This window comes from Felis catus, chromosome B1 (assembly GCF_018350175.1).
Source record: "Felis catus isolate Fca126 chromosome B1, F.catus_Fca126_mat1.0, whole genome shotgun sequence".
Classification (NCBI taxonomy): domain Eukaryota; kingdom Metazoa; phylum Chordata; class Mammalia; order Carnivora; family Felidae; genus Felis; species Felis catus.
In genome coordinates this window covers 123405458-123422471 of record NC_058371.1, presented here as the reverse complement: position 1 = coordinate 123422471, position 17014 = coordinate 123405458, and the positions used below count along the sequence as shown (strand labels likewise).

The 17014-nt window shown below is 37.1% G+C and overlaps 1 protein-coding gene across 4 annotated transcripts in view; it reads right to left on the bottom strand.

Moving 5' to 3' along the window:
• Window positions 1-17014, bottom strand: part of STPG2 (sperm tail PG-rich repeat containing 2) — a 635506-nt gene that overhangs the window by 479964 nt on the left and 138528 nt on the right. For all 4 annotated transcript variants that reach the window (XM_045056062.1, XM_045056065.1, XM_045056064.1 and 1 more), the window contains one exon: window positions 6131-6290. In XM_045056062.1, coding sequence (XP_044911997.1) covers window positions 6131-6290 — 160 coding nt within the window. The remainder of the gene's footprint in view (window positions 1-6130; window positions 6291-17014) is intronic.

The following is a 17014-nucleotide window of genomic DNA, read 5'->3' as shown; positions in this document are numbered from 1 at the left end:
TGCTACTATGGTTTATTCCTGCCATCTTCATAATTCCCTCCACTAGTAATGTTTAGGAGAAAGGTACATGGAAAGTGTGATAAAAACTATTTAGACCACCATTTCAGGTAATTAAAAGACAAGTATGTCAGATCTGACTCTTTTCTGGCATGAGAATACAATAAAACACATTACAACTTAAGTGCTTAAATACAGGGACCTCACAGTGTATACATCACAAGTACTGCCTTGTTAAGCTTCTGATTTGAAAAGCCATCCTGATCATGTAATTCACTCACATTAGAGGTTTTTCATATTCATTTTCCACTCAGTAGGTGTAGAAATGCCAAGGAACCCCAACGTTAGTTTAGGGTTACCTTCTAACAGTAATCTGTAAATCTGTCCTATGACTGATGGGTCCAATTCATTACTGTACCTAATCTCTACATGCAATAAAAAAATTTTTTTTAATAAAATAGATAAATAAATAAACTCAAAGTTCCATGAGGTCATTCTCATTGATTCTTAAAACATGTAAGACTTGGGATTGGATTGGAGGGGGTCATCAAAATTGCATGTAATCCTTTAAAAATTAACTAACCTTTAGGAAATTTATATTTTATTCATAATACACTAGGCCATCAAATTGAAAACAAGACCCAATCTTAAGGCAGTTGGGTCAATCAGTAAGTTCATTTATAGAAATAATTTGGATTTCAAATTCATAATAAACACACTGAGCTAGCCTCAGGTGGGGAAGTGTCGAACACTTACACATGACCTCTCCAGAACTACAGTCTTGGAACAGTCAGACTTTATAGAGGCTTTGGGCAATTGTTTCAACAGGGCTAGGTGTAAGGTGTAAAGCTTATAACTTTGCCTAAGAAGTGCTGGAAACCTTAAGAGACTCTTAAATACTGAGAACAAACTGAGGGTTGATGGGGGTGGAGAGAGGGCAAAGTGGGTGATGGGAATTGAGAAGGGCACTTATTGGGATGAGCACTGGGTATTCTATGGAAACCAATTTGACAATAAATTATATTAAAAAAAAAGAAGTGCTGGGATATCACTTCTACCACATACCATTTGTCAAAAAAGACACCAGATTAGCCAAGATTGGAAGGGAGAAGAATGAGACTCAACCTCTCAATGGCATGACTAGTAAATAATTTTGTACCCCTATAAACTTACCATAACAAATTGCCATAACAAAACTTGTAGCAATGGTTTGGGAAGGGGCGATGGGTCAGAAGCTGAAACAACTCAAGACATAGAGACAGGGCCATCAAAGGACTTGGTGATGGCTTAAAAGACAGGAGGAAAATGTTATTGCAGGCTGGAAAAAAAAACATATAATGTAATGGCAGAGATTTTAACAATACTAATGCTTGAGACAATAAAGAAAATACCTAGTAAATAAGGGGTTTCTGGCTAAGAAAGTTTGAGGGCTGAATATCATCACAAGTGCCAAGTAACGATTTTCAGCCATGTGTGAGAAGGTATGGAAAGAAAGAGATGGGCTAAAACTGTTGTTTTCAAAGGGAATTTACAGAAAATGAAAATAAATCAAGATTTTCTGGATTTAAAAGTAAAACTCTTCTTCATCCATCTCTCCATACAGCAAAAAGCTCTCAAAGCAAGAAATGGCCTGAGAGCAAAGACCTCAGAAAGATTTCAGATGGTACCTCACAGAATTTCTCAATTAAAGAAAAGGACTTCTATGAATCTTAAGGGCATATGTCACAGACCCTCTTGGCTAAAATAATAGTGCTCCTAAGAATCTAAGAAAATGGAAACAGAGCAGTACCAAAGGTGACCCAAAGTAGAGAAAGGTTTTTCTAAAAAGTACATCTGAATGTGGCTTCTGTCCAGTGTACTTTATTAGAAGTCAATTCAATAATATACTCACAAATTTTTTATAAGGAATTGTACAAACTTGGAAGAAAAAAGACAATAGTGCAAAATGAAAAGTGGCTATAGACCCCCAATCTTCTACAGGCAGGAAGCAGGTTGAGAAAGCTCAAACTACAAACACAGCCTATTTCTTTGGGATTTTTTTTCTTGCTTCTTGAAGTAGACCTGTATTGCAATATACTTCCCTCTTAGGAATAATTTTGCTGCATCCCAAAGGTTTTGGACCATTGTGTTTTCATTTTCATTTGTTTTCATGTTTTTTATTTCTTTGATTTCCTGATTAACCCATTCATTCTTTATGTTGTTCATTCATTCATGTTGTTTTAACCTCCATATGGTCTTCCCAAATTTCTTCTTGTGGTTGACTTGGAGTTTCATAATGTTGTGGTCAGAAAAAATGCATGGTATGATTTCAATATTTTTGTATTTGTTGAGGCCTGTTTTGTAACCTAATATGTAATCTATTCTGGATAATGTTACATGTGCACTTGAAAAAAAATGTGTATTCTGCTGTTTTAGGAAAGAATGTTCTGAATGCATCTGTTAAGCCCATCTGATCTAGTGTGCCATTCAAAGCCATTGTTTCCTTGTTGATGTTCTGTTTAGATATCTGTCCATTGATGTCAATGGGGTGTTGAAGTCCCCTACTATTATTGGGTTATTATAAATTAGTTCCTTTTGTTTATTATTGTTTTATATATTTGGATGCTTCCATGTTAGATGCATGGAACATTTACAATTGTTATATCTTCTTGTTGGATTGTCCCCCTAATGATTATGTAGTGTCTTTCTTTGTCTCTTTCTAAAGTCTTTGTTTTAAAGTCTAGTTTGTCTGATACAGGTATTGCTATTCTGGCATTCTTTTGACATTCATTTGTGTGGTAAATATTTCTTCACCCTGTAACTTTCAATCTGCAGGTGTCTTTAGGGCTAAAATGAGTCTCTTATAGGTCATATATAGATGGGACTTTTTTTTAATGTTTATTTGAGAGAGACAGAGACAGAGAGCAAGCAGGGGAGGGACAGAAAGAAAGGGAGACACAGAATCAGAAGCAGGCTCCAGGCTCTGAGCTGCCAGCACAGAGCCTGACACGGGGCTCAAACACACAGACCACAAGATCATGACCTGAGCCAAAGTTAGATGCTTAACCGTCTGAGCCACCCAGGTGCCCTGGGACTTTTTTTTTTTTAAACCATTCTGACACCCTATGGCTTTGATTGGAGCATTTAATCCATTTATATTCAAAATAACTATTGATAGATATGTATTTATTGCCATTTTATTACTTGTTTTGTCATTGTTTCTGGAGATCTCTGATCCTTTCTTGTCTTTGTCAATTTTGGTCTCTCCTTTGCACTCAAAGATTTCCCTTTAATATTTCTTATATGGCTGATTTAGTGGTCATTAATTCCTTTAGTTTTGTTTGTCTGCAAAACTCTTTTTATCTCTACTTCTATTCTGAATGATAGCCTTGCCAGACAGAATATTCCTGGCTGGATATTTTTCCCATTCAGCACAGTGAATGTATCATACCACTCCCTTTTGGACTGACACATTTCTGTTGAGAAATCTCCAGCTAGCCTTTTGGGTTAAGGACTTTTTTTGTCTTGCTGCTTTTAAGATTTTTTTTTTCTTTATCACTATATTTTGTAAATTTAATCACAATATATCTTGGTGTGGGCATGCTTTTGTTGATCTTGATGGGGGTTTTCTGTTCCCTCTGGATCTGGATGTCTGTTTCCTTCCTCAGATTAGGGAAATTTTCTGTGATTATTTCTTGAAATAAATTTTCTGGCCCCTTTTCTCTCTTCTTCTTCCTCTGGGACTCCTATAATATAAATGTTATTACATTTGTTGGAGTCGCTGAGTTCCCTAAGTCTATTCTCATGTTGCATAATTCTTCTATCTCTCTTTTGTTCAGCTTCATTATTTTTTATTATTTTGTCTTCTAGGTCACTAATTCATTCTTCTACTTCTTCCAGCTTGCTATTCATTACATCAAGCTCATTTCCAATCTCATTTATTGTATTCATTCTTTTTTTTAAGTCTTTTATTACTGTAATAAGGGTCTATCTAATGTCTTCTATTCTTTTCTCAAGCCAAGTGAGTATCTTTATGATTGTTGCTTTAAATTCTCCATCAGGCGTGTGTGTGTGTGTGTGTGTGTGTAACATATATATATATATATATATATATATATATATATATATGACATATATGTTAGATCTCGGCTGTGGCCTTATCTTGTTCTTTCATTTGGAATAATTCCTCCATCTTGGCATCTTGTATAAGTCTCTGCCTTTTTCTCTGTTAGAAAAGACAGTTATGTCTCCTGCTCCTGAAAGTAATAGCCTTATGAAAAATAGGTATGTAGTGTCCGTGGCATGGCACTTCAGTGAATGTCTCTGGTGTGTCCTGCGTGTGATCTATTATTCCATTTTGGCTGCTCTGTACTTCAGGTCAGTCATCTGGAGAGGCTTTCTTTGCCTGCTGTGGGCAGTATTTGATCCCTGCGTGAATGTGGCAAGTTTTAACTAGGTGTGCTCTGATCTGATTGTGAAATGAGATCTGACACCGACTCCACCAGAACTAAGGCCTTGCAGAACTTTCTAGTCAGGAGACATGGTACGGGCAGGGGCATCTGCTAGTCTTCTTAGGGAAGGGCTTGCCACACTGGGACTGAGGCAACCTTTACTGAGAAGGGCAGTCCCTCCAGAGCATGAGGGGTGGGGCTTGGTGTAAATAAGTTAGGCAGCCAGAAATACAGCCTATTTCTTAAAGAAGAGAAAGGATGTGGAGCACCTGGGTGGCTCAGTTGGTTGAGTGTCTGACATCAGCTTAGGTCATGATCTCACAGTTCATGAGTTCAAGCCCCATACTGGGCTCTGGGCTGACAGCTCAGAGCCTGGGCCCTGGTTTGGATTCTGTGTCTCCCTCTCTCTCTGTCCCTCCCCAACTCATGCTCTGTCTCGAAAATAAATAAAAAAGCATTTTTTTAAGTATGATTTGAAAGATAGAACCAAGAGCCCAAAAGGTAAAACAAAGGACCTTGGAAAATCATTACCATTGAGCCAAACTGGGCTCTAATCAAGAAAACGACAAATGTACTTGGTTGGATTTTGGAATTGCTATAGGGCTATGACTACTATAGGCTTCCAGTTTTCTCTTTTCTGAATAGAAGCATCCAGTATGATTATCCTCTTTCTCCCATCACTGTGTTTTGGAATGTGTGGGACAGATAATGTGTATCTTTAGTTCACAGCTCTTCTCACAAAGAAAAGTCATACTCAAAAGCTAATATAAAGTACTAAACCCACAAATTCTCACCTATAACTATACTGGACCTTAGATAACAAAATCCTGAACTTCAAGATTACATTCATAATTTCATGAGACTTTGGAGGCCTTGAGAAGGCATGTAGGACAACTGTAAATATTTTGTGGCCATAGGGTAGTCTACAGTAAATTCAAGATGGCCACAAATTCTTTGCTGCTCCTGTCATTGAGAGATCAAGTTTCAGGTTCTTCTGTTGCTCTGAGTAATTTGATTAACTAACAGAATGTGCTCTTTCTGACATTAGGTCATAAGAAGCATTGTACAATGCTGCCAGGTCCTATGGAGCCCTTAGCTACCAAATTAAAATACCAACTATCCTGGGGCAGCAATGCTGAAGTTATGCATGCACTCTGAATGAGTCTCATCTGAGCTCTGCCTCCCAGGCATCCCACAAAATAATAATATATAATTGAAAACTCTGTGTTTTTATGCCACTAAGTTTGTTATGCAGCAACACATAATTATATCTTAACATTTATATAAGTTATTTTTGTGCTGTATTCTTAATTCTGTATACTAGAATACCCAGTGAGAATACTAGAATATGTGATGGAATATCCTTAAAATAAAATTTTAACAAAAGTGCATATCATAAGTTAAATTACTGGCAGTGACCACATAGTTGACATATATGCACATCCATCAAGAGAAATTAGGAAATTTACTGAATAAAGAAAAACCATAGAAAATTACAATAATGATATGTAACATGTTAAATTGAAATCTTACTAAAATTGTACATTATTTTTCATCTATCTGTGTTTAGTATATAGTCAATACTTTAAAAATGTGATTTAAAATGACAGCACAAACCACAGAACAAAAAAAAATGTACTCTCTTGTTACGTCCATCTTGTTAAGAATATTAAGTTATATAAATACATGGATTAATTGCTAACCTGGCATTTCCTCTGTCCTGGAGTCCTGTGTGAATCGAGGAGCACTCTGACCAAATGGGGTATTTTTCAGTCCTGGTGTTTTCTTCAAGGAATTGAAAGCAGTTCGAGATTCATTATATGTGCCAGGAGCTGGGGTGATTGATTTCATAGGTACAAATCTCTGGTAAAGAACAGGAAAATATGCCAATGAGCAACTATAGTATATTTCAATATTTCATAAATTAAAAGCTGCCATCTTAGTAATATAACATCTGGAGTTTAATTAATTCTTAAAGGAGTGAAGAAAATATAGATGAATTAAGATCTTGTAACTATTAAAGCATAAAATATATAGCTCTTAGTAAAATCATATATATATTAACATAGTAATGTATTATGTACTTTACTAAGCAAAATAGACTTTTTTGAAGGAAATTATCTCAACATGAGATTCTAGATGATAATGTATGGACAATCTTCACATTTATAAGATAAAAAATAAAAATCTATATGATCTAACATGATTTTTTTTATGTAATAAAATTATACAATTGACAAAGTTCCTCAACATATATATTCACTTAACTACACAATATCATTAAATATCTTTTTTAAAAATCTCAAATATAAGTGATATATAAATCCAATTTAGCTTATAATTTTAAAATTATTATATTACAAACATAAAAAGTTTATTATAAAGTTATAATATTTAACTTCTTAATAATATGTATCTATATGTATAACTGAACTCTTAAGAAATATAGCATTGTATAATCTTATTTTTTAACATTTTATTTGAAATAAATTTCAAATTTACAGAAAAAAATTGTACGAATAAAAATAAGGAAGAAAATACATGTATGTATGTTTACCCAGATTCACCCGTTGTTAACATGTTATGCCATTTGTTTTCATTTGCCCACACACTCTGTTTCTCTCTCTTTATTTCACTACACCCATTCCTTCCTCTATGTGTCTCCCTGTGTGTCTCTCTATGTGCATGCACACACATACACACACACATGCAGTATATATATATATATATATAGAACCAGTCAATGGAAAGTTATATATGTCATGGCCCTTTACCCCTAAATACTTTGGTATGTATTTACCACAAATATGGATTTTTTTACATATCTGAAGTATAATTATCAACTTCAGTATATGTACAATTATATAATACTATTATCTAATCAACTATCAATATTCAAAACTGTCAGTTGATCTAATAATACCTCTAGTACATTTTTCTCCTTCAGTATATAATCTAGTCTAGGTTCAGATATTGCTTTTAGCCTCTTTTAATGTAGGAACATTTCTAAAACCTTCCCTTGTGTTTCGTGACTTTGGAAGAATATAGCACCCCTCTTTTGTATAAAAGAACCTTCCTTAGTTGGGGCTTTTGTGATGCTTCCTCATGATTATATTCAGGTTATACATTTCTGGATAGCATACTAAATAGGTGATGTTGTAGCTTTCTGAGAGTATCATATCCAGAGGTACATGATGTCCTTGAATGCCAATGGTTATTTTAATTTTCTAAAACTGAATACTCTCTCTATACTTATCAGTAAGCACTCAGCATTCTACTATAAGCAAGAGCTCTCTCTTCTCCCCCAATTATTCATTTATTTTTATCTATTTATGTATTTACTATCCATGTGGAAATATAAATGTCAGTTAAAACTATTGCGATTCCCTACTGTGTTGTTGTTTTTTGTTTTGTTTGTTTTTTTGTTTTTTTAACCAGTAGGGAGCCATTAAAGTTGGCTCACACATCCTTATGATAAGTCGTCATCTTTTTTTTTTGAGACTTTTTTTTAATTTCATGACATAAGAAGATGTTACAGGTTCATCTTCTACCTACTTTGCACAATCCCTGCTTTTTGGCTTATTTAACAGACAAAGCTAGAATATATATCTATATATCTATATCTATCTATACCTATTTCTATATCTATAGACACACACATACTCAGGGATACATATACCCATATACATATATGTGCATATATATGCACATACATATACATATATATGTATTACAAATCATGAGTTCACATTAAACCTTCAATTAAAATCTGTCCTTTCTCACCTCCCCCAATCCATATTTGTATGTACCTTCTTCCAACTGAAAACCCTGGTTCACGATATTGACTTTTCTGCTCAACTCTGTAATACAACAAGTTTCATGACTGCTTCACCCAAAGGTGTATATTTGAATTGAAACCATACATTAAAATTTTTCTATTAAATTTATATATGTGAAAGTTCAGTTTAGTTTAGTCTGAATTTTAAAAAATATTTTTCTGGGGCGCCTGGGTGGGTCAGTCAGTGAAGCGTCTAACTCTTTTGATTTCAGCTCAGCTCATGATCTCGGTTCTTGAGTGCAAGGCCCGCATCAGGCTCTGCACTGACAGCATGAAGCCTGCTTAGGATTCTCTCCCTCCTCCCTCTCCCTCTGCCCCTACCCTGCTCACACTCTCAAATAAATAAACTCTAAAAAATTGAAAAATTAAAAAATAAATAAGTAAATAAATAAATAATACTTTGCCAATGAATATGTGGAGTGTTAAAATGTAATCTTTCAGAGAAGGTTCTGAAGGCTCTCTGTGGAGGGTGGGGATAGATCATATCTACCACTGCCACTAGGGTCTTTATTTGTGATGCAAGAGTGTATTTCACAGTAATCATATCACATTCTCCAGGGTATGCACTAAGGCAACTTGAAGATATCTAATATATTTCTATGGCAATTTAATACTATCAAACTTTTATAATGTGGCAGCTTCCAGATCAAAGTAGTTGTAATGATTATCCAACTGCATTATGTACAGCTCTATTTATTTTCTCTTAACTCAGGAATGTTATTAACCTTCAGATGACTACAGGTTACTACTTTGGAACTTAAGAGGCATCTCCTTAGAGACAATTAGATGGATTGCAGGTATATTTTGGAGACACAATTAACACAACTTTTTAATAAATTGCAACTTTTTAATAAATTTTAATAAATTACAACTTTCTAATAAATTAATGTTGTGGTGAGGGGCAAGGAAGAATCAAGAATGAATACCAGATTTCTCTTTGAGCAACTTGATAGCACTTAAGGTACTACACAAAATGATTGTGTAAGAACAGGATACTTTGTGTGTGGGTGTGTGTGTGTGTACCTTTGATTTTTTTTTAATATCATTATTACAACCAAATTCTCAGTTCTTATGCTATTTCTGTTCCTCTAATATGTAGTCCTGATTTGATATCACTTGGCACCAATTATAATATTTTAACTATATTTTCAGAAATGGAAAAGAATATGATATCTGTTTTGTTTAAGGGGATGATGAAGAAAGCAATAATCATTCCGGGGTGAAAGATATGGAAGAGTTAAAACCAGCAGGAATGACTGCTAGAGGTAGTGTTAGTGTTTAGTTAACTATGAATAGGTACATTAATGACTGATAGGAAAAGCAATAATGCAATTAACAAGGTACACTTAAAACACAAAATTTTTGATTTATAAAAATAAAAATGGATTATATATCTGAGATATCAGGGTTTTTTTGGCCATTTGTCTACTTTATTTATTTGTTTGTTTCAAGTTTTAATGTAATCTAATTAGTTAACATATTATGTAACATTGGTTTCAGGAGTAGAATTTATTGATTCATCACCTATAACACCCAGTGCTCATCACAGCAAGTGCTCTCCTTAATATCCATTACCCATCTAGTGCATCCTCCACCCACTTCCCTTCTACCAACCCTCAGTTTGTTCTCTATAGTTAAGAGTCTCTTATGGTTTGCCTTCCTCTCTCTCTTCTTTTTTCCCACTTCCCCAATGTTTATTTCTTTTGCTTCTTACATTCCACATGAGTGAAATCACATGGCATTTGACTTTCTCTGACTGACTTGTTTTGCTTAGCATAATACACTCTAGCTCCATCCACATCATTGCAAATGGCAAGATTTTATTTTCTTTTTTTTAACTTTTTTATGTTTCATTTATTTTTGAGAGAGAGACAGACAGACAGACAGACAGAGTGCAAGCAGAGGAGGGGCAGAGAGAGGGAGTCACAGAATCCTAAGTGGGCTCCAGGTTCTGAGCCGTCTGCACAGAGCCCGACATGGGGCTGGAGCTCATGAACTGCGAGATCATGACCTGAGCCAACGTAGGATGCCCAACCAACTGATCCACTCAGGCGCCTCAAGATTTCACTTTCGTGATGGCTAAGTAATATTCCATTGTGTGTATGTGTGTATGTGTGTGTGTGTGTGTGTATTCTTTATTCATCAGTCAATGGAAATTTGGGATCTTTCCATAATGTGGCTATTAATGATAATGCTGCTATAAACATCAGGGTGTATGTGCCTTTCGAATCAGTTCTTTTGTATCATTTGGGTAAATACCTAGAAGTGCAATTGCTGTATCATAGGGTAGTTCTATTTGGAGGAACTGATATGGTCATTTGGAGGAAATGATATGGTCATTTTCCAGAGTGGCTATACCAGTTTGCATTGCCATCGACAGTGTAAGAGGGCTTCCCTTTTTCCACATCCTCAACATCTATTGTTTCCTGTGTTGTTAGTATTAGCCATTAAGACAGGTGTGAGGCGATATCTCATAGTTTTGTTTTGTATTTCCTCGATGATGAGTGATGTTGAGTATTTTTTCATGTGTCCATTAACTATCCATATGTCTTCTTAGGGAAAAAATGTCTATTCATTTCTGACCATTTCTTAAATAAATTATTTATTTTTGGAGTGTTGAGTTTGAGAAATTTTTTTATAGATTTTGGATACAAACCCTTTATCTGATATGTCACTTTCAAATATCTTCTCCCATTCTCTAGGTTGACTTTTAGTTTTCTTGATTGTTTCCTTCACTGCAGAAAGTTTTATCTTGATGAAGTCCCAATAGTTCATTTTTTATTTTGTTTCCCTTATCTCCCTTATCTCCAGGTCAGAGCTTGAAACCTATGTTCTCCTACAGGATTTTGGTGGTTTCTTGTTTCATATATAGGTCTTTTATCTGTTTTGAATTTATTTCTTTAATATGAAATTTATTGTCAAATTGGTTTCCATACAACACCCAGCGCTCATCCCAACAGGTGCCCTCCTCAATACCCTTCACCCACCCTCCCCTCCCTCCCACCCCCCATCAACCCTCAGTTTGTTCTCAGTTTTTAACAGTCTCTTACATTTTGGCTCCCTGCCTCTCTAACCTTTTTCTTTCTTCCTTCCCCTCTTCCATGGTCTTCTGTTAAATTTCTCAGGATCCACATAGGAGTGAAAGCATATGGTATCTGTCTTTCTCTGTATGGCTTATTTCACTTAGCATAACACTCTCTAGTTCCATCCACGTTGCTACAAAAGGCCATATTTCCTTCTTTCTCATTGCCACGTAGTATTCCATTGTGTATATAAACTACAATTTCTTTATCCATGCATCAGTTGATGGACATTTAGGCTCTTTCCACAACTTGGCTATTGTTGAAAGTGCTGCTATAAACATTGGGGTACAAGTGCCCCTATGCATCAGTACTCCTGTATCCCTTGGGTAAATTTATAGCAGTGCTATTGCTGGGTCATAGGGTAGGTCTATTTTTAATTCTTTGAGGAACCTCCACACTGTTTTCCAGAGCAGCTGCGCCAGTTTGCATTCCCACCAACAGTGCAAGAGGGTTCCCATTTCTCCACATCCTCACCAGTGCCTATAGTCTCCTGACTTGTTCATTTTAGCCACTCTGACTGGCATGAAGTGGTATCTCAGTGTGGTTTTGATTTGTATCTCCCTAATGAGGAGCGATGTTGAGCATCTTTTCATGTGACTATTGGCCATCTGGATGTCTTCTTTAGAGAAGTGTCTATTCATGTTTTCTGCCCAATTCTTCACTGGATTATTTGTTTTTTGGGTGTGGAGTTTGGTGAGCTCTTTATAGATTTTGGATACTAGCCCTTTGTCCAAAATGTCATTTACAAATATCTTTTCCCATTCCGTTGACTGCCTTTTAGTTATGTTGATTTTTTCCTTTACAGTGCAGAAGCTTTTTATCTTTATGAGGACCCAATTGTTCATTTTTGCTTTTAATTTCCTTGCCTTTGGGGATGTGTCAAGTAAGAAATTGCTGTGACTGAGGTCAGAGAGGTTTTTTCCTGCTTACTCCTCTAGGGTTTTGATGGTTTCCTGTCTCACATTCAGGTCCCTTATCCATTTTGAGTTTATTTTTGTGAATGGTGTGAGAAAGTGGTCAAGTTTCATTCTTCTGCATGTTGCTGTCCAGCTCTCCCAGCACCATTTGTTAAAGAGACTTTTTTCCATTCAGTATTCTTTCCTGCTTTGCCAAAGATGAGTTGGCCATACTAGACGTGGGTCTAGTTCTGGGGTTTCTATTCTATTCCATTGGTCTATGTGTCTGTTTTTGTGCCAATACCATGCTGTCTTGATGATTACAGCTTTGTAGTAGAGGCTAAAGTCTGGGATTGTGATGCCTCCTGCTTTGGTCTTCTTCTACAAAATTGCTTTGGCTATTCGGGGCCTTTTGTGGTTCCATAAAAATTTTAAGTTTGCTTATTCTAGCTTCAAGAAGAATGCTGGTGCAATTTTGATTGGGATTGTATTGAATATGTAGATAGCTTTGGGTAGTATTGACATTTTAACAATATTTATTCTTCCAACCCATGAGCATGGAATGTTTTTCCATTTCTTTAAATCTTCTTCAATTACCTTCATAAGCTTTCTATAGTTTTCAGCATACAGGTCTTTTACATCTTTGGTTAGGTTTATTCCTAGGTATTCTATGCTTCCTGGTGCAGTTGTCAATGGTATCAGATTCTTTGTTTTTCTGTTGCTTCCTTGTTACTGTATAAGAATGCAACTGACTCTGTACATTAATTTTGTATCCTGCGACTTTGCTGAATTCATGTATTAGTTCTAGCAGACTTTTGGTGGAGTCTATCGGGTTGTCCATGTATAATATCATGTCATCTGCAAAAAGTGAGACCTTGACTTCATCTTTGCCAATTTTGATGCCTTTGATTTCCTTTTGTCGTCTGATTGCTGATGCTAGCACTTCCAACACTATGTTAAACAACAGTGGTGAGAGTGGACATCCTGTCGTGCTCCTGATCTCAGGGAAAAAGCTCTCAGTTTTTCCCCACTGAGGAGGATATTAGCTGTGGGCTTTTCATAAATGGCTTTTATGATGTTTAAGTATGTTCCTTCTAACCCGACTTTCTCGAGGGTTTTTATTAAGAAAGGATGCTGAATTTTGTCACATGCTTTTTCTGCATCGATTGACAGGATCATATGGTTCTTTTCTTTTATTATTGTGATGTATCACGTTGACTGATTCGCAAATGTTGAACCAGCCCTGCATCCCAGGAATGAATCCCACTTGATCATGGTACATAATTCTTTTTATAAGCTGTTGAATTCGATTTGCTAGTATCTTATTGAGAATTTTTGCATCCATATTCATCAGGGATATTGGCCTGTAGTTCTCTTTTTTTACTGGGTCTCTGTCTGGTTTAGGAATCAAAGTAATACTGGCTTCATAGAATAAGTCTGAAAATTTTCCTTCCCCTTCTATTTTTTGGAATAGCTTGAGAAGGATAGGTATTATCTCTGTTTTAAACGTCTGGTAGAACTCCCCTGGGAAGCCATCTGATCCTGGACTCTTATTTGTTGGGAGATTTTTGATAACTGATTCAGTTTCTTCGCTGGTTATGGGTCTGTTCAAGCTTTCCACTTCCTCCTGTTTGAGTTTTGGAAGTGTGTGGGTGTTTAGGAATTTGTCCATTTTTTCCAGGTTGTCCAGTTTGTTGGCATATAATCTTTCATAGTATTCCTCGATAATTGCTTGTATTTCTGAGGGATTGGTTGTAATAAGTCCATTTTCATTCATGATTTTATCTATTTGGGTCATCTCCCTTTTCTTTTTGAGAAGCCTGGCTGGAGGTTTATCAATTTCGTTTATTTTTTCAAAAAACCAACTCTTGGTTTCATTGATCTGCTCTACAGTTTTTTTAGATTCTATATTGTTTATTTCTGCTCTGATCTTTATTATTTCTCTTCTTCTGCTGGATTTGGGGTGTCTTTGCTGTTCGGCTTCTATTTCCTTTAGATGTGCTGTTAGATTTTGTATTTGGGATTTTTCTTGTTTCTTGAGATAGGCCTGGACTGCAATGTATTTTCCTCTCAGGACTGACTTCGCTGCATCCCAAAGCATTTGCATTGGTGTATTTTCATCTTCATTTGTTTCCATATATTTTTTAACTTCTTCTCTAATTGCCTGGTTGACCCATTCATTCTTTAGTAGGGTGTTCTTTAACCTCCATGCTTTTGGAGGTTTTCCAGACTTTTTCCTGTAGTTGATTTCAAGTTTCATAGCATTGTGGTCTGAAAGTGTGCATGGTATGATGTCAATTCTTGTATACTTATGAAGGGCTGTTTTGTGACCCAGTATGTGATCTATCTTGGAGAATGTTCCATGTGCACTCGAGAAGAAAGTATATTCTGTTGCTTCGGGATGCAGAGTTCTAAATATATCTGTCAAGTCCATCTGATCCAATGTATTATTCAGGGCCCTTGTTCCTTTATTGATCCTGTGTCTAGGTGATCTATCCATTGTTGTCAGTGGAGTATTAAAGTCCCCTGCAATTACCACAGTCTTATCAATAAGGTTGCTTATGTTTGTGAGTAATTGTTTTATATATTTGGGGGCTCCCGTATTTGGCACATAGACATTTATAATTGTTAGCTCTTCCTGATGGATAGACCCTGTGGTTATTATATAATGCCCTTCTTCATCTCTTGTTACAACATTTAATTTAAAGTCTAGTTGATCTGATATAACTATGGCTACTCCAGCTTTCTTTTGACCTCCAGTAGCATGATAGGTAGTTCTCCATCCCCTCACTTTCAATCTGAAGGTGTCCTCAGGTCTAAAATGAGTCTCCTGTAGACAGAAAATAGATGGGTCTTGTTTTTTTATCCATTCTGATACCCTATGTCTTTTGGTTGGAGCATTTAGTCCATTTATATTCAGTGTTATTATAGAAAGATATGGGTTTAGAGTCATTGTGATGTCTGTAGGTTTCATGCTTGTAGTGATGTCTCTGGTGCTTTGTGGTCCATGCAACATTTCATTCACAGAATCCCCCTTAGGATATCTTGTAGGGCTGGTTTAGTGGTGAAGAATTCCTTCAGTTTTTGTTTGTTTGGGAAGACCTTTATCTCTCCTATTCTGAATGACAGACTTGCTGGATAAAGTATTCTCGGCTGCATATTTTTTCTGTTCATCACATTGAAGATTTCCTGCCATTCCTTTCTGGCCTGCCAAGTTTCAGTAGATAGGTCTGTCACTACTCTTATGGGTCTCCCTTTATAGGTTAGAGCATGTTTATCCCTAGCTGCTTTCAGAATTTTCTCTTTATCCTTGTATTTTGCCAGTTTCACTATGATATGTCATGCAGAAGATCAATTCAAGTTACGTCTGAAGGGAGTTCTTGTGTCTCTTGGATTCAATGCCTTTTTCCTTCCCCATATCAGGGAAATTCTCAGCTATGATTTGTTCAAGTACACCTTCAGCCCCTTTCTCTCTCTCTTTCTCTTCTGGAATTCCTATTATACGGATATTGTTCCATTTGATTGCATCACTTAGTTGTCTATTTCTCCCCTCATACTCCTGGATTTTTTTATCTCTCTTTTTCTCAGCTTCTTCTTTTTCCATATTTTAATCTTCTAATTCACCTATTCTCTCCTCTGCCTCTTCAATCTGAGCTGTGGTCGCCTCCATTTTATTTTGCACCTCATTTTTAGCATTTTTTAGCTCCTCATGACTATTTCTTAGTCCCTTGATCTCTGTAGCAATAGACTCTCTGCTGTCCTACTTTTTTCAAGCCCAGCGATTAATTTTATGACTATTATTCTAGATTCTTGTTCCATTATATTGCTTAAGTCGTTTTTGATCAATTCGTTAGCTGTGGCTACTTCCTGGAGTTTCTTTTGAGGAGAGTTCTTCCGTTTTGTCATTTTGGATAGTCCCGGGGGTGGCCAAACTGCAGGGCACTCCCCCTGTGCTGTCTGGAGTAACTTGTGTTGGTGGGTGGGGCTGCAGTCAGACCCCATGTCTGCCCCCAGCCCACTGCTGAGGCCACAGTCAGACTGGGTGTACCTTATCTTCCCCTCTCCCAAGGGTAGGACTCACTGTGGAGTGGTGTGGCCCCTGTCTGGATTACTTGCACACTGCCAGGCTTATGGTGCTGCTTCGATGGGATCTGGTATATCGGCCCGGGGTGGATCTGCAAGGTGCACAGGGGCGGGAGGGGCAGGCCTAGTTCATTTTGCCATTGGTGGTCCCCTGTGGGAGGGGCCCTGCAGCACCAGGAGGGAGGCAGACCAGTCGGAGGGATGGATCCACAGAAGCACAGCGTTGGGTGTTTGTGCAGTGCAAGCAAGTTTGGTGACGGGTACTGCTTCCCTATGGGGGAGAAGATGGCAGCATAGGAGGGCGCTGGGCTCACCTCGTCCTGCTGATCATTTAGATTCCACCCACACCTGCCTAAATAACCCAGAAAACTGCCAGAAGACTAGTAGAATGGACTCTCCAGAGCCAAGTGTAGACAAGAGGCCCACGGAAGAGCGTAGGAAGGTCGGAGAGGCGGTGCACGCTACACAGACTGGCAAGAGGGAGCCAGGGCGGTGGAGGGGCAGCCTGCCTGGAAAGGCAGAGCCCTGAGTCTGGCTTGCAAAAGCGGAGGGTCCAGACTTAGTGAGTTCTGACAGCCAGCGGAACTTAACATCTGGAAAGTTAAAAGTCAACAGCTCTGCTTGGAGAGCAGGAAGGCGAGAGGACACTGGGAGGGAGAGGTGTTGAGCCCTGTAAGACAGAGCTCA